Source organism: Melanotaenia boesemani, chromosome 2 (genome assembly GCF_017639745.1).
Source record: "Melanotaenia boesemani isolate fMelBoe1 chromosome 2, fMelBoe1.pri, whole genome shotgun sequence".
Classification (NCBI taxonomy): domain Eukaryota; kingdom Metazoa; phylum Chordata; class Actinopteri; order Atheriniformes; family Melanotaeniidae; genus Melanotaenia; species Melanotaenia boesemani.
This window is the reverse complement of record NC_055683.1, coordinates 1,000,109-1,024,736: the sequence shown is the minus strand read 5'-3', so window position 1 is coordinate 1,024,736 and position 24,628 is coordinate 1,000,109. Positions and strand designations below refer to the sequence as shown.

The 24,628-nt window shown below is 47.8% G+C and overlaps 1 protein-coding gene and 1 long non-coding RNA gene across 2 annotated transcripts; one reads left to right on the top strand and one right to left on the bottom strand.

Moving 5' to 3' along the window:
- The first annotated feature begins 1,329 nt into the window (after window positions 1-1,329).
- Window positions 1,330-2,095, top strand: LOC121650298. The gene is made up of 5 exons (XR_006012230.1): window positions 1,330-1,420; window positions 1,452-1,503; window positions 1,638-1,739; window positions 1,872-1,932; window positions 2,015-2,095. It is a non-coding gene; the product is annotated as an uncharacterized LOC121650298 (long non-coding RNA).
- rogdi (rogdi atypical leucine zipper) lies at window positions 1,420-18,982 on the bottom strand. The gene is made up of 11 exons (XM_042001550.1): window positions 18,805-18,982; window positions 9,764-9,835; window positions 9,222-9,304; window positions 6,586-6,640; window positions 6,416-6,496; window positions 6,125-6,220; window positions 5,656-5,754; window positions 3,402-3,515; window positions 3,267-3,316; window positions 2,715-2,841; window positions 1,420-2,158 (listed from the first exon to the last, which is right to left on the bottom strand). Exons 1-11 carry the CDS (start codon window positions 18,877-18,879, stop codon window positions 2,117-2,119), a joined length of 894 nt encoding a protein of 297 aa, XP_041857484.1. The 5' UTR covers window positions 18,880-18,982; the 3' UTR covers window positions 1,420-2,116.
- Between the last annotated feature and the right edge of the window lie 5,646 nt (window positions 18,983-24,628).

Genomic DNA, 24,628 nt, shown 5'->3' with positions numbered 1-24,628 from the left:
ACCAACATAACATAAATCCATTCAAGAGACAGTTCACAGTTCATGGCAGCCAGGAGTCTAAAGGAGATAAATCTGACTCATCATGAACAACCCAACAAACTCTAAACCGGAGCTTTAATTCATGCAGATGAAACTACTCATAATTAACTACATAAAGAATTAAACTAGAGGTGCAGCAGCTTTAGTACAAATCCCTGCATCTGTTTAACAGTACAGAACCTCACATGTTACACTGGACATGATAAAGCTGTGAATATTTTAGAAAGTAAACATGTCTGGTAGAACACAGAGCCAGCAGCTAGTTAACATACTGATGTATCTCAGCTGTGTGTGTGTATATATATACATATATATACATATATCTCCACCACATCTCCTCCACCACCACCACCTCTCCTCCACCACCACCACATCTCCTCCACCACCACATCTCCTCCACCTCCAGCACATCTCCTCCATCACCATCACATCTCCACCACCACCACCTCTCCTCCACCACCACCACATCTCCACCACATCTCCTCCACCACCACCACCACATCTCCTCCACCTCCTCCACCACCTCCACATCTCCACCACCACCTCCACCACATCTCCTCCACCATCACCCACGAGAGCAAAATGAATCTCATCCAATGAAGGAAGATAATTGGCAGCATCAGGAAGTGAGACACGTGGACTAAGCTGGAGTTTAAACTGGTTTTATTGGATTTAGTTCAGCTCCATATTTAATGTTACAGCAACGCTCAGTGGAATGAAATCGACTGGTTTTCTTCACAGACATCAATAAATATGAACACAGACACGTAGCTTATGGTTGGATAGAAACATGGAATGTAAGAAGCCATGCATGACAGAAAGCATCAATAAATAACCTGGAACTGGCCCACGTCTTCCTCCTCTTCATCAGACATCGGACGTGGAGTTTAACTCAGATAAAACTCAGGCTGCTGTATTAACACATCAGGAAAGTCTTCAAGGACCAATCAGGGCTGAGTCCACCTTCTAAACGGTCCTTGATGACTTAGCTCAGCTTCATCCTCCCACCCTGCTCTAACCCAACACGCCCACCACCCATTAACCAGGTTTACATCAGTGCTGCCATCAGAAGAAGCAACAATTATTCTTGGTTCAGACCAGGTCAGACCGGGTCCCTGACCCTTCAGACCAGGTCAGACCAGGTCCCTGACCCTTCAGACTGGGTCCCTGACCCTTCAGACCGGGTCAGACCAGGTCCCTGACCCTTCAGACCGGGTCCCCGGCCCTCCAGACCAGGTCAGACCAGGTCCCCGACCCTTCAGACCGGGTCCCCGACCGTTCAGACCGGGTCAGACCAGGTCACTGACACTTCAGACCAGGCCAGACCGGGCCCCTGACCCTTCAGACCGGGTCAGACAGGGTCCCTGAGCCTTCAGACCGGGTCAGACAGGGTCCCTGAGCCTTCAGACCAGGTCCCTGACCCTTTAGACCAGGCCAGACCGGGTCCCTGACCCTTCAAACCTGGTCAGACCGGATCTCTGACCCATTAGACCTGGTCAGACCGGGTCCCTGGCCCTTTAGACGAGGCCAGACCGGGTCCCTGACCCTTCAAACCTGGTCAGACCGGGTCCCTGACCCTTTAGACCGGGTCAGACCAGGTCAGACAGGGTCCCTGAGCCTTCAAACTGGGTCAGACCAGGTCAGATGGGGTCAGTCCAGGTCAGACAGGGTCCCTGAGCCTTCAGACTGGGTCAGACCAGGTCAGATGGGGTCAGACAGGGTCTCTGAGCCTTCAGACTGGGTCAGACCAGGTCAGATGGGGTCAGACCAGGTCAGACAGGGTCCCTGAGCCTTCAGACTGGGTCAGACCAGGTCAGATGGGGTCAGACCAGGTCAGACAGGGTCTCTGAGCCTTCAGACTGGGTCAGACCAGGTCAGATGGGGTCAGACCAGGTCAGACAGGGTCCCTGAGCCTTCAGACTGGATCAGACCAGGTCAGACAGGGTCTCTGAGCCTTCAGACAAGTTCAGACCAGGTCAGACAGGATCCCTGACCCTTCAGACCGGGTCAGACAGGGTCCCTGATCCTTTAGACCGGGTCAGACAAGTCAGACTGGGTCTGCGGAGGCTGGACTGGGTTAAAAAGGTCTGTAATTCCAGAAGCTGGAGAAGACGGAGATCTGTGGAGGAGAAAGGAAAGAGAGGGTCAAACATCATCAGACCACCACAGGGACCTGATCTGGGGGTGTCAGCTCAGTAATCTAGATTTTATTCTCACTTCCTGTCATGTTTCTCATCGTCCAATCAGATTCCTGCAGCTCAGATTAAATACCAAAGACTTGAGTTTAACATTAGAATAAAAATGAGAAAACCTTCATTATTCCCTCAGTGAATATGTGAAAATATAGGGGGGCAGTAGACCTGCAAATAGAAACTCTGGGGGGAGATTCAGGTCTCCCCAACGAGATCCAGACAGAAACTATCCATGTTCCAGGTTCACTGACGAGATGTGAGGGAGAGGAGGTCTCTATGGTAACATAGAACCGGATCTGGAATCATGGTTTGCAGATCCAGAGAAGAATGATCTACAGAATTAAATGAACAGGACGGGAGAACATGGCCAGTTCTCTACCTGTTGAACGTGTTCTGCAAAAGAACCTGGAAGTCTGTGTGGTTCCAGATTCTTCTGCTGAATCAGGGATCAGTGCAGCCTGGAGGCTCAGGTTAGAGACCCACCTTGTCTTTGAGCTGCTGGCAGAGCTGCAGGGAGATGGTGAAGAACACCAGCGTGTCACTGAGCCAGGGAACCACACACTCCACCTTGTGGACATGGCTCACCTCAAAGCGGTTGTTGTTCAGCTCACTGTGGAGGGAGGACAAGGTTACAGAGACCAGACCTGGACCACCCGCAGTCTGAGATTACTGAACCAGGTTCCAGAGGGCCGGCGGATGGTAAAGGGGAACAGACGGGACCGAACCGGCCAACATGTCCACGTGTGTCATGTCTCCTGAACCAAAACCTGCTTTCTGCTTCGCTTCCTCAGAGAGAATATCAACATATTGATCCGTGATCAGCTGCATCCTTCCAGAGATTCACGTTCATCCTGAAAGTGGTGGATTTTGTGGCTTTTACCTCTGGCAGGTGTAGCGGAGTATACTGATCCTCACAGAGGACAGGTTCAAATCCATTTATAACACGGAGGAAAACGTGTTTGTAAATCATTAACACCAGGGGAAGCGTGGACTAGCATGTTTTACTGTGCTCCAATCAGAGAAAACAGGACTTACAACATGGCTCCGGGGTTGTGCAACACCGAGCTTCCAGCAGGCTTGAAGTTCTACAGAGACCAGAGAGAAAAGGTTTCAGGGTGGGTGCGTTTAACCCTGCGTGGCCTGGCGTGGTGCTGCAGGACGCCACCTCACCTTGGTGGTGTTGGGAGGCAGGACATGCAGCTGGTAGACAGTCAGACACAGTTTGCTCAGATTGATGTAAAAGTTGACCATCACGTCTCCAGGCATGGGAGGAGTGAACATTTTCTAGAGATGGAAGAAAAACATGGAAAACAGAACATGTGGAGCTGCTGCAGCATCCACTACAGAAGAGCTGAAAGCAGTTTCTACATAACTCAGGGACACACAGCAGCTCTGCATAGAAACCATGTATATGCACACACACACACATATATATGTATATTCACCACTGGCAAGATTTTATATAGAGCTTTTTCCCCAAACTGAGCATGGAGCACACCTTTCCAGGACGGGGGGTACAGTGATCCACACGAGTGTGTCACGGCTCAGAGGAGAAAGGAGAAATCACAGCTCGAGCAGCTCGGGCGGCCGGGTCGAGCAGCTCGAGAGCCGGGTCGAGCAGCTCGGGCGGCCGGGTCGAGCAGCTCGGGCGGCCGGGTCGGGCAGCTCGGGCGGCCGGGTCGAGCAGCTCGGGCGGCCGGGTCTTCTGCACTATCATTTACAGACCGCCTAAACACAAGTAAGACTATACAAGAGTTCTCTGATTTTGTTGCTTTCATACTGACACGTATGACAGTTGTTGGAGACTTCAGTGTGCTTGTATGGTGTCCTGCTAAGCCCATGGCTAAAGATATTCTGCACGTGGTATTAGATCCAACACAAGTACCTGGACACACTCCTGAGCTATTTCGGTGTGCCTGCAGTGCGCCACGGTCGAGTTACGACGTCTGACGCTGCTGCTGCCTTTTCCTCTACTGGCAGATCAGCAGAGCTGTATTTATGGACATGGAGAGGTCCCATCTTGTTGGCACTCTATCTCCTTAGGGAAATTTTTAAAACTTGGCATGGCCTCTCACTTTTACACTGACATCAACCACATTTATATTTATATTTATTTATATAATTTATATGCCAATATCTGGGAACAGCCTCACCTGCCTGGTTAGCAAAGAATTCCTTAAAACTAAAAACAAAAAGACAGAAATGATCTTGTTTGGTAAAGCTCTGATCAGGGCTGCAACGATTAGTCCACGATGTCGACAGTAAAAATAGCCGACAACGAATTTAGCCGTCGACTATTGTCAGCAAAAAAACAAAAACTACAGAGTGAGACATCGCCGTCTTCTTTTTATCTTTAATAATTTATTTATTATCTTTTATCAATAACGTCCACCAAGGAAAAAATATGGTGGCGGACTAGGCAGCAAAACGGTGGTAGAGGACGTCAGAAGCCTGAAATAACTTCCAATTAAACTTATTAAATAAATTAAATACATGCGAGGTTTGTAAAGCGGACCTTGTGTACCATGAAGTACGTCTGCAACGCTCGAACATGTAAAGAGGAGGAACGTTGGACTTACAGAACCTCATCCAAGATTTCAAAGCTGAAAGTGAAATAAGATCCTTTTAATAATCATGAGATACAGAATCCGATTGGTGGACTAGTCGTTTTAATCGTCGGTGACTAATCGACCATCAGAAGTGTCAGTAGTTGCAGCTCTAGATGGGACCTGTTAATGACTTTATGTAAGTCACCAGCCTCGGCGTCGCCATAGACAGCCATCTTAAACCAGACAAACCGATCAATGGTGTTTTAAAATCGTGTTATCATCTTCGTCTTTTATTAAAAGTGAAAGCGTTTCTATCTTTTAATCTTTTGAGTGGGTTATGCACACTTTTATTTAAGTGTTCTTGACTCCTGCAAAGCGCTTCATGTGGGCATCAGTAAAGATCTGCCCCGGCTGCTGCGCCACTCTTAACAGAAGCCATTAAAACATGATCACATGACCCAGACGCTGGTGTCTTTGTTAAGTTTAGGGTTGATTTTAAGATTTTATTTGGTTCTAAGGTTTTACCATACATCATGGACCTCATCTAAAGTTATACTCCGGCGTGGGCGCTGAGGTCTGAGGGCCAGTTTTTACTTATGGTACCTAGGACGAGACTTAAAACAGGGGGGTGGGGCTTTTTCCTGCCCCCCCATGTCAGCTCAGCCTCCACTGTGGAGTGTTGTGAGTTGTTTAAGAGTCGTGTGGTCCTCTGTGTGTTTATTTTATTTTAGTTATTTATTTTTATGATGGCATTTTATTAAACTTATTGTGGTTTATTGATTTCTGTGCAGCACTTTGGAAACGTTTTGTTGTGAAATGTGCTATATAAATAAAGTTATTGACTGGTGGACTGGTGTGGCGGTGCTGGCCTTTACCATCAGACCACTGGTAGCGAGCTCTGGTAGTGTCATGGAGGCGGGGGTGGTGAGGCGGTTTCGTGCTCGGGTCAGCTGCAGCATCACTGCATCCATGAGCTGCAGCAGCAGAAACATACGGTTAATAGTGTTTCACCAACGTTCAGCACCGTACACACCAGGTCAGAACTGGTACACACCGGGTCAGACCTGGTACACACCAGGTCAGACCTGGTAGAGACCGGGTCAGGCCTGGTACACACCGGGTCAGACCTGGTAGAGACCGGGTCAGGCCTGGTACACACCAGGTCAGGCCTGGTACACACCGGGTCAGACCTGGTAGAGACCGGGTCAGGCCTGGTACACACCAGGTCAGGCCTGGTAGACACCGGGTCAGACCTGGTAGAGACCGGGTCAGACCTGGCAGAGACAGAGTCAGACCTGGTACACAATGGGTCAGACCTGGTAGAGACCGGGTCCAGAGACTGACCTTATTGACCTCAGCGCCCGTCTGGAAGCGGTAGCTCTCATCATGGCTGCTCAGCAGCTGCAGAGCCTGGTTGACGTGGTTCCTGGCATCCTGGATCTGCAGGAAGGAGACGGACAGGTGGGATTAGGATCTATGATCCATGCAGGTATCATGGATGGATTTTATTAAAAGTTTCTGAAAAGGTCATGGAGGTTGTGGCATGTAATAAATATGTGGAGACGGTCAGAGACTCGTTGGTGGAACTGGTTATTATACTGGTATTTTACTGGTCTGACCAGCGGACCTTTGTACCTGCTGCAGTTTCCACTGCTTGTCCTCTCTGAACTGGAAGTGAAGAACTTGGCTGCTCTTGGTAACTTTCAGGTTTATGTCCTGTTAAAAAAAGTTGAACATTCAAAGATGATCATTCACTAAAAGTCAGTTTTGTCTTGACAAAAAGAAGTGAAGCCAGAAGAACTCACGGCCTGAGTCAGAGCCTCTCCCTGCAGAGTCAGCACCCCCTTCACCTGGTCCATGCTGCAAAACAACACATCACAGCTGAATTCACCAACAGCTGCTCATGTCTAACGTCTCTAACAGATACTACGTTTTCTATGCGAGACACTAAAATCCACACAGCAGTGAAGGAAAAGAAATATGGAGCAGAAAATCCACCAACAGACCAACCTGAGACTAAAAGCTCTCAGTAATCCCACACAATCATCTCTAGCTCTGATTCAAACCAGAGAAGAAGCCTCAGCAAAAAGTCTGTGATCGGAGAGATAGCTTCCATTCCTGGTAACACAGATATCCCACCAGCCAATCACATAGCAGCCTGTAGTCATGGTCAGCTTGCTGGAGTTTAAACTGAGACCCTTAGTACCAACGTGGCCTGGTTTAACCAGCACAGCCTACCTGAGTATTGTTGCTGACCATGTCCATCCCTTTATGACCACAGTGGAGCATCTTCTGATGCTACTTCCAGCAGGATAATGCACCATGTCACAAAGCTCAGATCAGATTTTCTGTTTATAAAAACGAGGCTGGTCTGATTCATGTTCCGTTTTTTTTTCTGCAGCATGTTTACTGAACAATAAACACCTACAACGTAAAACTCAAGCAAACAGCGCGAAACTACGTCTCTCAGCCAGAAGCAGATTGGACAGCTCTAATTTGAAATGGAAAATGATCCACAGCTTTAGAGCAGCAACGGAAAAAGCTCCGTCACCCTGATCTGAGCCTGGAGGACGAGCTGGGTGGAGGACGTCCGAGTCCTGGCTGGAGCTGCTGCAGCAAGTCTGGTAGAGACCGTCCACTTTATGTCTAAAGCACATTTTAAAAAGAGACAAAGTCTCCAAAGTGCTGCAACAATCATCAACAATCCTGATTTAAAATAATTATGTCTTCTTGTCCTCATGTCCTCCCATCTTCTTGCCCTCATGTCCCGCTGTCCTCCAGTCCTCATCTCCTCCTGCCTTCATGTCTTCCAGTCCTCATGTCCTCCTGTCCTTATGTCCTCCCGTCTTCTTGCCCTCATGTCCTCCTGTCCTCATCTCCTCCTATCTTCATGTCCTCTCTTATCATCTTGTCCTCATGTCCTGCTGTCCTCCTATGTTCATGTCCTCCTTTCTTCTTGTCCTATCTTCATGTCCTCCTGTCTTCATGCTAAAGTGAGATGTTCGGAGTACTAAAGTAGTTCTGGGAACCTTCCATCTTTAACTGGAGCTTCTTCCTCTGAGATGTGAGATTACATCCTGAGAGAAATCACAGCGTTTCTACTCAAACCACTAACCACCATTAACCACCACTAACCACCATTAACCACCATTAAACACCACTTACCACCACTAACCACCATTAACCACCATTAAACACCACTAACCACCATTAACCACCACTAAACACCATTAACCACCATTAAACACCACTAACCACCATTAAACACCACTAACCACCATTAACCACCACTAACCACCATTAAACACCATTAACCACCATTAAACACCACTAACCACCATTAAACACCACTAACCACCATTAAACACCATTAAACACCACTAACCACCACTAACCACCATTAACCACCATTAACCACCACTAACCACCACAAACCACCATTAACCACCACTAACCACCACTAACCACCATTAAACACCACTAACCACCACTAACCACCACTAACCACCATTAACCACCACTAACCACCACTGACCACCATTAAACACCACTGACCACCATTAAACACCACTAACCACCATTAACCACCATTAACCACCACTAACCACCATTAACCACCACTGACCACCATTAACCACCACTGACCACCACTAAACATCACTAACCACCATTAAACACCACTACTATTAACCACCACTGACCACCACTAACCACCATTAAACACCACTAACCACCATTAACCACCATTAAACACCACTAACCACCATTAACCACCACTGACCACCACTAAACACCACTGACCACCATTAACCACCACTGACCACCACTAAACATCACTAACCACCATTAAACACCACTACTATTAACCACCACTGACCACCACTAACCACCACTGACCACCACTAACCACCATTAAACACCACTAACCACCATTAACCACCACTGACCACCACTAAACACCACTAACCACCATTAAACACCACTAACCACCACTGACCACCACTAACCACCATTAACCACCACTGACCACCACTAACCACCATTAACCACCACTGACCACCACTAACCACCATTAACCACCATTAACCACCACTGACCACCACTAACCACCATTAACCACCACTAACCACCACTAACACCCTGTAACGGGGCTGCTGGTACGGACTCGCTCTGCACCTGGAGGCCTGAGGAGGGACAGGATCCACCACCAGGCTGCAGACAGACCTGGACACTCATGAGATGCTTTCTGTCCTAGAAGGTACCAAGAAGGATCCACAGTAGGTGGGACATGCACCATCCCACCGTCTCCTGGACATTTTACAGTGGGTCTATGTAACCAGCCTGGAGACAAGCTGGAGACACTGTCCTCTGGAACATCTAGAACCTTTCAGAATGGGGAGCAGAGGTCTGGACTAAACGTGCAGAGGAGATGCAGCATTACGTGGAGCTGCCGAGGATGAAGTTCTCCTGCTTCAGCTGACTCTCCAGGCCCGGCATCGGCATGGAGAAACGTCTGGAGGCCTCCTGTAGAAGACAGCAGAGAACCCACGTCAACCCATGGGACCTAAAACCGGATGTTTCTGATCCTCAGCATCAAACTGGGACTGTTCTTAGAAGCTAAACAGCATTTCAGCCAATCCTGAAGCTCCGACTCCAACGTCTTCATGGCTTCAGATGATGCTCGCTGATATTTCATTATGAAGAAAAGGAGAATCTGATGCTAATAAACATACAAACAACTGATGTTTATTATACAGAGAATAAATAAGGCAGTAATCCAGATACTGAATCTGGCTTTCAAAAGGGTTAAAATCCTAAAAATGATGAATGTTTGCTTGCTTGCTGTGACATTTTTCAAGAGGTTTATGGAGCAAAAATATTTAGTTTGGTTATTTTACAGCAGTTATAATGTTAGGATACTTTAGCCTTAGGGGTCACCAGCAGGGGGCAGCCCTGGGGGTGGAGGTAACAGACACATCTGACCTTCAGGACATCCTGCAGCTGCTTGAGGACAGCGTGAACCTCTTCTTTCAGCAGCCAGTTGAACTCTTCCTCCTGCCAGACACAAGACGAGTTAAACCTGAGGGTGCCCTCCGCCCATTCTCAGATAAAACATTTACTTTTATCTAGAAAAGTCTGGAAAACTTCGGCCTGATTTCTTCTTCCAGATGAAAGACGGACTCGTCTCCGTGGAGACTGGGTCACATGGAGCTGGGACAGTAAAAGACGTTCATGGCCGTCTCTCCGGGAACTCGTTAACACGAAACATCACACTCACGGCTTTCAGTGTTTCATTAACTTTTATTATACAAGAGATTTTATTGTTTTTCTGTTCGTCATAACCAAAGGTTTCCTCACACTTTACTCTGTTAGCAAACATCCACCTTCCTTCGGGAAGGCTTTACAATATACATCATCTAACAGACTAACAACACCAACCAGAAAAGAGGCAGATCATCAGGCAAAGCCAAAAAGTGAAAGTAAGGACGGCGACCGGCCTCCACTTCCTACAGAACGAAGCACCTCTTCTACCCTCCACATGGTAGGAGACCGACTGGGAAAGGTTAACAACAACAAACAAAAAGGTGACGACTAAAAACCAGTCAGAAATCAGAGATCCCAGCACCAATCTGAGGTTGTGAACCAGGACTTTCCTGGACTGTTAGACCAGCGGGCTCTCTCAAAGCAGCAGTTTTCATCAGTGGACCTGGTCCCCCATCAGAAGAGGAGAGATTCAGTAGATTCCTGCCACCGAATAACTGGCTTCTATCCACAAACTGCTTTTATTAACAACTTTTACATGTTTTGGTAACGCAGCTTCTTTTTAAGGCAAAAGTATTAAATGTGAACAAGTCAGGAGTACAACCTCCAACTTTTTACTTCCTCCATCATCCCTCTGCACTCGCTGAGATCCAGGAGGAGTTCTCCCCCAGGATAGACCAACCAGAACCCAGAGGAATCGCATCCGCCCCCACCCAGCCTCCAGAACCCACCTAGAACCCAGAGGAATCGCATCCACCCCCACCCAGCCTCCAGAACCCACCCAGAACCCAGAGGATCCGCATCCGCCCCCACCCAGCCCCCAGGACCCACCCAGAACCCAGAGGATCCGCATCCACCCCCACCCAGCCTCCAGAACCCAACCAGAACCCAGAGGATCCGCAACCGCCCCACCCAGCCCCCAGAACCCAACCAGAACCCAGAGGATCCGCATCCACCCCCACCCAGCCTCCAGGACCCAACCAGAACCCAGAGGATCCGCATCCACCCCCACCCAGCCTCCAGAACCCAACCAGAACCCAGAGGATCCGCATCCACCCCCACCCAGCCTCCAGAACCCAACCAGAACCCAGAGGATCCGCATCCGCCCCCACCCAGCCTCCAGAACCCAGAGGATCCGAATCCACGCCCACCCAGCCTCCAGAACCCAACCAGAACCCAGAGGATCCGCATCCACCCCCACCCAGCCTCCAGAACCCAACCAGAACCCAGAGGATCCGCATCCGCCCCCACCCAGCCTCCAGAACCCAACCAGAACCCAGAGGATCCGCATCCGCCCCCACCCAGCCTCCAGAACCCAGAGGATCTGCATCCGCCCCCACCCAGCCTCCAGAACCCAACCAGAACCCAGAGGATCCGCATCCGCCCCCACCCAGCCTCCAGAACCCAGAGGATCCGAATCCACGCCCACCCAGCCTCCAGAACCCAACCAGAACCCAGAGGATCCGCATCCACCCCCACCCAGCCTCCAGAACCCAACCAGAACCCAGAGGATCCGCATCCGCCCCCACCCAGCCTCCAGAACCCAACCAGAACCCAGAGGATCCGCATCCGCCCCCACCCAGCCTCCAGAACCCAGAGGATCTGCATCCGCCCCCACCCAGCCTCCAGAACCCAACCAGAACCCAGAGGATCCGCATCTGCCCAGCCTTGAAAATCAGAGACATCGGCGGAGAGAAGCACCAGCACCAAAAACCAGGATGGTGACGCTTCATCCCACCGAACGCCAACAGCTCATCGTTGCCCCCCCCTCATCTGAAATTCACTAATAGATGATGGACCGGGTCCATGCTGGACTCAGATCTACCTCCCAGGCCAATATGTTTCTGTCCCCATAAACCCCCCACCCCAGCGGCTAAAGGCGGGGCACCCAGCCCCTCCTGTACCACTGCCAGCTTCATGTTTGGATGTATGATGGTTTTCCAGACCAGCTGGATCCTTGTTTATTAGAAGGTTCCAGAATATCTGGACTGTTTGGTAAGAGAAGGAGAAAAGCAGCTCAGTCAGAACACAGAGAGCTGCTTTCTAGAAGCTTCCAGTAGAGTTAACAGACGCAGACATATGGTAAACTATTCCAAAGCCATTAAGTAGCTTTATTAAATGTTCGGTCATTAGCAGGAAACATTTTAATTAATGATTTTATCTCTGAACACAGCCTTGACTTTATGTTTTTAACAGAACACAACCCTTATGATGATGAAACACAAGGACCAAGGTTTCCCTTGCCCGGACGTGGGTCACCGGGGCCCCCCTCTGGAGCCAGGCCTGGAGGTGGGGCACGGAGTCGAGCGCCTGGTGGCCGGGCCTTTGCCCATGGGGCCCGGTCGTGCTCAGCCCGAAAGGGAGACATGGGCCTCTCCTCCCGTGGGCTCACCACCTACAGGAGGGGCCACAGGGGTCGGGTGCATTGCGAGCTGGGCGGCTGCCAGAGGCGGGGACCCTGGTGGTCTGATCCTCGGCTGCAAAAGCTAGCTCTAGGGACGTGGAATGTCACCTCTCTGGCGGGGAAGGAGCCCGAGCTGGTGCGCGAGTTCTTGGAGGGGGTGTTGGGAGAGCACTCCTTCCGGGGACTCCCTTGCTCTGCTGGAGGACTTCAATGCTCACGTCGGCAATGACAGCGAGACCTGGAGGGGCGTCATTGGGAGGAAAGGCCCCCTTAATCTGAATCCGAGTGGTGTTTTGTTGTTGGACTTCTGTGCTCGTCATGGATTGTCCATAACGAACACCTTGTTCAGACATAAGAGTGTCCACATGTGCACTTGGCACCAGGACACTCTAGGCCGCAGTTCGATGATCGACTTTGTAGTCGTGTCGCCGGACTTGCGGCCGCATGTCCTGGACACTCGGGTGAAGAGAGGGGTGGAGCTGTCGACTGATCACCACCTGGTGGTGAGTTGGCTCAGATGGTGGAGGGAGGATGCCGGTCAGGCCTGGCAGGCCCAAGCGTGTTGTGAGGGTCTGCTGGGAACGTCTGGCAGAGTCCCCTGTCAGAAAGAGTTTCAACTCCCATCTCCGGCAGAGCTTCAACCATGTCCCGGGTGAGGCGGGGGACATTGAGTCTGAATGGGCTGTGTTCCGTGCCTCTATTGTCGAGGCGGCCAGCCGCAGCTGTGGCCATAAGGTCGTCGGTGCCTGTCGTGGCGGTAACCCCCGAACTCGTTGGTGGACACCGGCAGTAAGGGATGCCGTCAAGCTGAAGAAGGAGTCCTATCGGGCCTTTTTGGCCTGTGGGACTCCAGAGGCAGCTGATGGGTATCTGAGGGCTAAGCGGAGCGCGGCTTCGGTGGTCACCAAGGCAAAAGCTCGGGCATGGGAGGAGTTTGGAGAGGCCATGGAGAATGACTTCCGGACGGCTTCGAGGAGATTCTGGTCCACCATCCGGCGGCTCAGGAGGGGAAAGCAGTGCTCCGTCAACACTGTGTACAGTGGGGATGGGGGGCTGCTGACCTCGACTCGAGATGTTGTGAGGTGGTGGAGGGAATACTTCGAAGACCTCCTCAATTCCACCAACACGTCTTCTGATGAGGAAGCAGAGTCTGGGGTAGCTGGTGCTGGCTCGCCTATCTCTGGGGCTGAGGTCGCTGAGGTGGTTAAAAATCTCCTTGGTGGCAAGGCCCCGTGGGTGGATGAGGTCCGCCCAGAGTTCCTTAAGGCTCTGGATGCTGTAGGGCTGTCTTGGTTGACACGCCTCTGCAGCATCGCGTGGACATCGGGGACAGTCCCCCTGGACTGGCAGACTGGGGTGGTGGTCCCCCTCTTCAAAAAGGGGGACCGGAGGGTGTGCTCCAACTACAGGGGGATCACACTCCTCAGCCTCCCCGGTAAGGGCTATTCAGGGGTGCTGCAGGGGAGGGTCCGTCGGATAGTCGAACCTCGGATTGAGGAGGAGCAGTGTGGTTTTCGTCCCGGTCGTGGAACAGTGGACCAGCTCTACACCCTCTTTGGGGTCTTTGAGGGGGCATGGGAGTTTGCCCAACCAATCTACATGCGTTTTGTGGATTTGGAGAAGGCATTTGACCGTGTTCCCCGGGGACTCCTGTGGGGGGTACTCCGGGAGTATGGAGTGCCGGACTCGCTTGTAAGAGCTGTCCGGTCCCTGTACGACCGGTGTCAGAGCTTGGTCCGCATTGCCGGCAGTAAATCAGAATCGTTTCCAGTGCGGGTTGGACTCCGCCAAGGCTGTCCTCTGTCACCGATTCTGTTCATAACTTTTATGGACAGAATTTCTAGGCGCAGCCGAGGTGTGGAGGGGATCCGGTTCGGTGGCCTCAGGATTGGGTCTCTGCTCTTTGCGGATGACGTGGTTCTGTTGGCTTCATCGGGATGTGATCTTCAGCTCTCACTGGAGCGATTCGCAGCCGAGTGTGAAGCTGCTGGGATGAGAATCAGCACCTCCAAGTCCGAGACCATGGTCCTCAGCCGGAAAAGGGTGGAGTGCTTTCTCCGGGTCTGCGATGGGGTCCTGCCCCAAGTGGAGGAGTTTACATATCTCGGGGTCTTGTTCACAAGTGAGGGAAGGATGGAGTGGGAGATCGACAGGCGGATCGGTGAGGTGTTCCGGGCACGTCCCACCGGAAGGAGGCCCCGGGGCAGACCCAGGACACGCTGGACAGACTACATCTCTCGGCTGGCCTGGGAACGCCTCGGGATCCCTTCGGATGAGCTGGTGAATGTGGCCGGGTAGAGGGAAGTCTGGGTTTCCCTGCTTAGGCAGCTACCCCCATGACCCGACTCCGGATAAGCGCAAGAAAATGGATGGATGGATGGATGGATGGATGGACAGAAACTTGGTTAAACCAAGATAACAACGCAGCTGCTCTTATGGAATAAACCCTCCCATCTTTAGTTTTTTCTGTGAGGTCAGGCTTAACCGGAGAGGAGGGTTTATTTATTCATTCATTCCACTGGAAGCAGTTTTCTCCTGGAAGTTTGACTTCTTATGAATCTGTGGCTCTTCAGCTGAAAGCCTCTTCCAGAGTCATGTTTCTAAATATTTACAGGCTTCCGGACACTGTGCAGCACCTTCTGATGGTTTTAGTGAGCTGCTGCTTTAATCTGTGTAATTATTGTTGGTGATTTAAACATCCATGTAGACAATCCTCAGGACAAAGCGACTAAAGATCTGAGTCACAGTCTGGAGAACTTTGGGCTGACTCAGCATATAACAGAGCCCACACACATTAAAGGACACACTCTAGACTTGGTGATTTCGAATGGTTTGGATGTTTCCATGGTTACTGTGTGTGATGTGGGCCTGTCTGATCATTACTGTGTTTTCTTTGAGTGTACAGTTTCTGTTCACACAAATGTCTCAACAAAGATGATCACAAAACGCTGTACAACTAAAAACACGACTGGGATGTTTAACCAGGTCTTCTCTTCAACACCTGCCCTGTCAGGCGGTTCAGCCAATGAGCTTGCTGCTAGTTTTAATGCTAACATGCTAAATATTATGGATGTATGTTGCTCATATCAAAGTGAAGATTGTCTCTGGAAGGAAAAAGTGGAGAAATTCCACACTGGTGAAAAATAGAAAACGAGAGAGTCAGAAAGCCGAGCGCAGATGGAGAAAAACACATCTACAGGTTCATTATGACATAAAAAGAAACTTCACTCTTAAAATCTACACCAGAGGAATGCAGGAAGTCCTGTTTCTCTGACATTATTAACATTATTAATAAAACTCGGGTCTTATTCGCTGCTGTGGACAGGACTTTATTCCACTGAGGCTGCAATGAGTTCACCAAATTCTTCACAGACAGAATCCAGAATATCAGACAAACAGTTGGTTCATGAGACATACTGGTCCATGAAAACCAGTTTAACCACCATGACACAGTTTAATCCATTAACAGCAAAGATCTGGACGACAGCTGAACTCCTCTTGCTGCTTCCTGCCCACAGGTTTCTTCAAAAAGCTCTCAAAGACCCTGGAGTAGGAACATGCATTCGATTAATTTGTCTTAACTGATCACAGAGAGACTTTTAATGATCGATTTTTGATTAATCATTGATATTTTTATATTAATATTTAGTATTTATAAGCTATAATAAAATGAAGTGAAAACAACTCAGTTAAACGGGATTCATTCGATGGCTCCGCTTGGAAATATGTCCTCTTGAAAACAAAATAAGCAGCGTTTCAAATCAGAGCTGCAGTGGAAAGAGACAAACGAGAGCGTTCCCTCCCTCCGAGACTTGGACCAGGTTGCCGGTTTGTGAGAGGACGGAGAACAAAGCACCAGCAAACATCACGAAGACGAGCAAAGGCCATTCACACACAGGAAGTTGCTATGCTTAGCAATGCTAGCGCTAATTTACGTTAGCATGAAATAGTGTAAACAAACACTACATTAATCAAATGTTTTCCCCTCGTCTCAATAAATGAACTTGATAGGACTTTCATCAGTTTAGAAGGACTCGTCCCTCTGAGGCTGTCTTCTTACAGACGGGATGAAGACATGCTTTCCAGCTAGAAGTCTTCCTCACTCGCCTGAACTGCTTTTTTCTTTGCCAAGTCTCACGTCTTTCAGCCGTGCTCTCCGGTGTGTTTTCATTCCCATAATGCACCAGGCTGAGCTGTCCAACACGTGTGTGCATGGTTAGGACGGCGCTCCTACACCTGCAGGTCTACATGTGCTTCCTCCTCATCTTCTGATACGAACCCCGTAAATGTGCGGTCTCAAATATGGTTACGAGAAACAGGAAGTTAAGTCTTAAAATAAGTTCAATGGGTGGACGACACATGCCAGTAAATCCTGACATTCACACGAACCGGCAGCCAGACGATCAATCCATTAATCAATCGTCAGCTCGTGTCAGAGGTTTGGTGTGAAACATTCAGCTGAGAGCAGCGAGGATGGAGTTTCTGCTGGACTCCACCCTTCTACAGGTAGTTCATCTCAACTCTACACCCTGCAGTGCTCAACAAAATAAAACCCAGTAAACAAACAAAACCCAGCAGATGCAGCTTCACTCAGACCTTTTCTCTAAAGAGCAGCGAAGCCAGAGTCTGGTCGTCAAGGCCCACAGTCCTGCAGGTTTTAGAGCAGGGCTACTCAATTCGGTCCTACGAGGGCCGCAATCCAGCAGGTTTTCCATGTATCCCTGCACCAACACACCTGAGTCAAATTAGGTGGCTCTAACAGCCAATCAGGTTCTATACAATAACTCATTAATTTGACTCAGGTGTGTTGGTGCAGGAATACATGGAAAACCTGCTGGACTGCGGCCCTCGTAGGACCGAATTGAGTAGCCCTGTTTTAGATGTTTCCTGTTCCAACTGAAATGGATCAAACAGCTTGTTGTTGCAGCGACCCGCTAATCTCAACCAGAGAAGCATCTACAACCTGCAGGACGGTGGCCCTCAAGGACCAAAGTTTGAGTCGTGAAGAGAACATGGCAGCATGGTTGGTTTGCAGGCCGGCAGGTGAACATCCGTGAGACTGTCCCTGAGACAGGTGAGACCACAACGGAGATATTGCATGTGATGAAAAGCATCATGATAACCCAACTGTGAAGCACGGCGGTGGAGACATGATGATCTGGGATGACCCAGTCCAGGTCCAGGAGTTAACTCCACTGACAGGCCTGCCAATAAAGTGCCGGCCTTAAAACCTCCCGTTGAAGTTAGACTTAGCATCAGACAGAAACCTGAAAAAGGTGCTCCCACAGATGGAGCTCGGTTTATCCATTTTAAATCCATTTTACTCATTTATTTATTTATTTGAAGGACACCTGCTGCCCATTAATAAACATAAATAAATACTGGATGTAAATTTGCACTGAGCTTTGCAATTAGCTTTGCAGCTAATTTAAGGGTCACAAAGGCGTGTCCCACATCAGGGTCTGCACACTTCGATGTGCGGCTTCGTCGGCTACATATGTCTTCGTGGCACCCTGTCCCAGCTGGAAGGATGAATCCACCTACCGATCCGCACTGCGTTCGGCGTTACCGGTCAGTGTAACCGGTCGGTTTTAACCACCACTGAAGTGTCCTATGAGTAATTTAAATTATGAGGTTTAAGTGATTCAACGTCCTGTGTTGCTGTTATGGGAAATTCTTCTTGGCAAGGCAGGCTGTCCCATTTCACAAACGTAACGGGGACTTCGCAGTTTGTAGCCTACAGAGGACACCAAGTGGTCTACGGAGGACACCAAGTGGTCTACAGAGGACACTCCGAAGTGTGCAGACCCTGAATTGGGACACAAGCGGATGAGGCTGAAATTTGGAAAATAATCAATAATGACATGATGTCGTGTGTCTTTCATCTTTTTTGAGACGTCATAAATATGATTTCTGATACAGGAATCGTTAAAAGTGAGGGATTTTGGGTAGCTCTGTTTGTCCAGATTAATTGATGCGGTAATTATTAAAAAATGGAGGAAATAACGGTTCCTGATAATAAACTGGATCCATACATGTTCCCGGCCCCTTCCTCCTCACATGTTCGGACATGTAGTTAAAGGTTTAAACCACATCGACACACGGACCGTGTAATCTATCGCCGTGTCTCCAGCTTCGTTACTACGGTGACGGCGCGAGCCCTCAGCTACACCAACTACTGTGTCGCACGCGAATGCTAACAGCGGCTAACATGTTAGCTTCATTCAGCTAAAATCTGAGAAGGGTAAAGGAGATGTGTAGATAGAGGGACGAGCGCACGGGCAGCTCGCGGTCCATCATCCTCTCCCCGCCTACTAGCGACGGTGCTCCGCTACTGGTACCGGGCTGAGGGACTCACCAGCACGGCTCTCTCCACCTGACTGGCAGCGGACATCTTCGGCAGCTCAGACAGACTCCTCTGTGGGTTCAACATGCTGAAGCCGTGAACAGAGACGAACCCTGGATGAATTATGTCTGAACGCCGTCCTTTATACAGCGTGAAGACGTCTCTACCGCCTAGCTTAACAGGGTGCGATGCCTTCACTGCTTTAATAAATGATGGGAATATCCATGTGACAAATAAATGCTGTAGATTTAGGAGGAAAACTAAAGCCGCAGCTGTCTGCCAGATTTAACAAGTTGTCTTTAAAAGAGCAAAATGTACAAAGTTGTCGTCATCTGGAAATGAAATTAATGTGCTCATGCTGAATGTTACATTTTTCAATCGAAAGCACAACAAAAGAGCGTATTAATATTTACGATAAGTCTTGGAACGTCTCACCAACCTGATCACACGTTCGCTATTAAAACGGACCCACCCACAAAGCCATATATGACAATGCGACTTCCGCCCAGCATCAGAAACAAAACAAAGTCCAGATGACATGGCGGATGACAGGGACGTTACCACACACACACACGTATGTTTGTATGTATGTATGTATGTATATATATATTTATATATATATTTATATATATTAGATTAGATTAGATTAGATAAACTTTATTGATCCCACGGACGGGGAAATTCACTTATTACAGCAGCAAAGCAGAGAAAGTGAAAAAAGAAAGAATAAATAGATAAACTTAAGAATTAAATATAACACAATAAACATAAAAACAATAACAGAATAAGGTGACAGTATAAATGACTGTGTAAACTGTGTAAACAGACTACAACATGAAGCCTGATTCAGGTGTTACAGATTGTTGTAGAGTCTGACAGCAGTTGGGATGAAGGACCTGCGGAGCCTCTTTCTTACACCGTGGGTGTAGCAGTCTGCTGCTGAAGGAGCTGCTCAGGAACCCCACAGTGTAATGTAGGGGGTGAGAAGTGTTGCTCATAATGGATGTCAGTTTGGCTAACATCCTTCTCTCCCCCACTTCCTCTACGGAGTCCAGAGGACAATCCAGGACAGAGCTCGCTCTCCTGATCAGTTTATTGATCCTGCTCCTGTCCCTGTCTGTGCTGCTCCCTCTCCAGCAGACCACAGCATAGAATATGGCTGAGGCCACCACAGAGTCATAAAAAGTCCTAAGGAGAGGCCCACTCACTCCGAAGGACCTCAGTCTCCTCAGCAGGTGGAGGCGACTCTGTCCTTTCTTGTAGAGGGCGTGGGTGTTTGTAGACTAGTCCAGTTTGTTGTTTAGGTGAACACCCAGGAATTTATAGTTCTCCACCACCTCTATGTCCGATCCCTGGATGTTCACCTGTGTGAGAGAGGATGCTTTCCTCTGGAAGTCCACAATCATCTCCTTTGTCTTGCTGGTATTTAGCTGGAGCTGGTTACGCTCACTCCAGCTGACAAAGTCCCTGATGACTGTCCTGTACTCCAGATCGTCCCCCTCAGAAACACAGCCAACAACGACTGTGTCATCGGAGAACTTCTGGATGTGGCAGTGTGTGTTATTGTAAGTGAAGTCCGAAGTGTAGAGAGTGAAGAGAAAGGGAGAGAGCACTGTACCCTGAGGGGCACCTGTGCTGCAGAGCACCACGTCAGACTCACAGTGCTGCAGCCTCACATACTGTGGTCTGTTGGTGAGATAGTCCTTAATCCATGCAGTCAGGTGTTGGTCTACTCCCATACTTTCCATCTTCACTCTTAGCAGTGAAGGCTGGATAGTATTAAAAGCGCTGGAGAAGTCGAAAAACATGACTCTCACAGCACTTCCGCTGACCTCCAGGTGTTGCAGTGATCTGTGCAGCAAGTAAATCACTGCGTCATCCACTCCAATCCCAGGCCGGTAGGCAAACTGCAGGGGGTCCAGCTGAGTGTCCACCAGGGGTCTTAGCTGTTTCAGAATGATCCTCTCCATGGTCTTCATCAGGTGAGAAGTCAAGGCAACAGGCCTGAAGTGGTTGGGCTCCTTTGGGCACCGTATCTTCGGTACCGGGACCACACAGGAGGTCTTCCACAGGGCCGGGACTTTCTCTAGGCTCAGGCTCAGATTGAACACGTGCCTGACCACACCACAGACCTGTTCAGCACAGTCCTTGAGTAGTCTGGGGCTGATGCCGTCTGGTCCTGGGGCCTTCCTTGCCTTGATCTTTTTAAGTTGACTTCTCACCTGATCGTTTGTTATGGAGAGGGGGGTGGAGGATAACTGAAATGGTGATGTGGGCGTGATGAGTGGTGAGAGTGTTAGAGGAGGGATAGAGGGGGGTGCTGAACTAGTTGGAAGGGGGGCAGTGGGCTGGTGGGCGTCAGATGTTGAGGGTGGCAGGTCGAGAAGAGGGGGGAGGAGGGCGGCTGACCAGAGGAGGTGTGAAGAGGTGGTAGTGGGGGTGAGAGAGGAAGGTGAGGCAGAATCAAATCTGTTGAAGAACAGATTTAATTCAGATTTAATTTAATTCTGCCCAGTCCTTGTCCCCGCTGATTTGGTCTCTCCCCACTCCTTTTCCGTGGCCTGCGATGTTCTGCAGTCCTCTCCAGACGTCCCTGGTGTTGTTCTGCTCCAGCCTCTTCTCCAGTTTCCTCCTGTAGGAATCCTTCCCCTTCCTGATTTTATATCGGAGCTCCCTCTGAACTCTGCGCAGCTCCTCCTTGTCCCCCGAGTTAAAGACCCTTTTCTTCTCATTTAGTAGGGCCTTAATCTCAGAGGTTACCCAGGGTTTGTTGTTGGGAAAAAACCGCACCGACTTGGATGGCAAAGTGTTTTCCATACAGATATTAATGTAATCCATGATGCAGTGGGTCATACTGTCAATGTCACTGCCATGGGGGCTGCAGAGTGCATCCCAGTCTGTTGACTATGCTTATATATATATATATATATATATATATATATATAATTATATGTATATATATATATATATATATATATATATATATATATATATATATATATATATATATATATATATATATATACATATATATATATATATATACACATATATATATATAATTTTCTGTATTTATATATATAATTATGTGTATGTATATATATATATAATTATATGTATGAATATATATGTATATATGTATGTAAAGAAATTGTATATATGTAAAGAGATTTCATTTGCTGATTTTACTTCTTTTGAATATCTTAGTTTTATTTTAAGGGGCATTCCTAAAATCCTATTTCTAATCATCTACAGACGTCCAGGACACTGTGTAAATTTTATTGATGAATTTTCTGAATTATTGTCGGTTATCTCTACTGATTTTAACCATTTCATCTTAACTGGGGATTTTAACATCCACATAGATAACATGACGGATGGTAATGTCAAGGAATTTTCTTCCATATTGGATGTTTGGTTTGTGGCAACATGTAAAAGAACCGACCCACATTCAAGGTCACATTCTGGACCTGGTTATTTCAGGGTGTTGATATTTCTTCTGTAGCTGTCACTGACTTGGCCTTGTCTGACCATTTTAGTATTTTGTTTGATTTCCTGATCACTCAGAATGTCCAACCAACCTGCTCCTCGGTTAGGAAGAGGTACATTAAAGAAAGAACAAGTGTTAAGTTTGAGGAGGCCATAGCTATGTTACCAACAACCAGAGCAGAGTCAGTTGATGGACTCCTGGATCATTTCAATCTGAAAGTCATGAATGTAATGGATGCTGTTGTACCGATAAGAATCAAGAGCAACTTGAGCAAACAGAAAACACCATGGAGAAACACCACTGTGGTTACCAGCCTAAAAAGAGAATGCAGAAAGACTGAGCGGAAATGGCGGAAAAATAAACTTCAAATTTACTCTGAGCTGTACAAACAAAGCCTGCGTAACTATAACAATGAGCTATGAAGGCCAGAGAGCTGCATTTATCTGGAATGATTAACAGGAACATCAACAATTCTCGCACTCTGTTTGCTATGATTGAAAAACTTACTAATCCTCCTAAGCAGATAAGCCCAGAGCTCCTTTACACTGAGAAATAAAACTAATTTGCCAACTTTTTTAGCCAAAAAATAAAACAATTAGGCAAAATATTAATTCCACACAGTCAAACAAGAAAACTAGTCTGTGTCTAAAACCCGGAAATAATTCTGATGTCATGTCGCAATTTAAAATGGTGAATTTAAAAGTCCTAAAAGAAACAGTTTGGCATTTGAAATCAACAACATGCACTCTGGACATGATCCCATCCGACTTTTTAAAAACAGTTACCTCAGTAGAAAGTGGTCTCCTACTGATAGTTAACAGCTCACTGGCATCAGGCATTTTTCCCAAGTCACTAAAGACAGCTGCTATTAAGCCTCCTAAAGAAAAGGACTCTAGACGCCTCTATAATGAACAACTATAGACCATCTCTAACCTCTTTTATTTCCAAGATTATTGAGAAAGTTGTATTTCACCAGCTTCATGACTTTTTAAATGAAAGTGGAAATCTGGATAAAGTTCAGTCCGGCTTCCGACCTCATCACAGCACTGAAACAGCTCTGGTCACAGTGTTAAATGACATTAGGTTGAATACTGATTCTGGTCAAGTATCAATCCTGATTCTGGTCAAGTATCAGTCCTGGTTTTTGGTCTAGTATCAGTCCTGGTTCTGTTGGATCTCAGTGCTGCGTTTGACACTGTAGATCACAGAATCCTGTTTTCAGACTGGAAAACTGGGTTGGACTTTCTGGAGCAGTCCTTAACTGGTTCAGGTCTTATTTAGAAGGCCGGAGTTATTTTGTTACGATCGGCAGTTATGAATCCGAGCGAGTGGCCATGACTTGTGGAGTCCCCCAGGGGTCAGTCCTTGGACCTCTTCTGTTCAACTTGTATCTGCTCCCTTTGGGTAAAATATTACAGAACTATAGCATTTATTATCAAAGTTATGCAGATGATACACAACTTTATGTGTCTCTGTCACCAGATGACTGCAGTCCAATAGACTTAATGTGTCAGTGTCTGGAGCAAATAAACACCTGGATGAGGGAGAATTTTCTACAATTAAATGAAGATAAAACTGAGATTATTCTGTTTGGTAGCAAAGAGAAGAGGGTCAGCATTGGTAAACACCTGGAGACTCGGGCTCTTAAAATCACCGACCAAGTTCGTAACCTGGGAGTGTTGATAGACTCAGATCTGACTTTCAGCAGCCATATCAAAGCTTCACTAAGAAGCTTTTTACCAGCTCAGAAACATCAACAGAATTAAAAGTTTAGTTTCCCAGAAAGACCAAGAGAAACTCATCCATGCATTCATCTCCAGTAGGCTGGATTACTTTAATGGTCTTTAACAGGACTTCCTAAAAAGAGCATTAAACATCTGCAGCTCATCCAGAACGCTGCTGCTAGAGTTTTAACCAGGACTAAGAGATCTGAACACATCACACCAGTTTTAAAATCTTTACACTGGCTTCCAGTCAGTCACAGAACAGATTTTAAACCCTTCTGATTGTTTACAAATCCCAGAATGGTTTAGGCCCAGAATACATCTGTGATATGTTCAGAGAATATAAACCTAGCAGAGCTCTTAGATCCAAAGACTCTGGTCAACTAGTCCAGATCACAGTCCAGTCCAGAGTCCAGACTAAACATGGAGAAGCAGCATTTAGCTGTTATGCTGCAAACAAGTGGAACAAACTGCCAGTGGAGATTAAACTTTTACCAAATGTAGACATTTTTAAATCCAGGTATATATATATATATATATATATATATATATATATATATATATATATATATATATATGGTGGCAGCATCCTCTACTCCTGGAACTACAGGAACAGACTAAA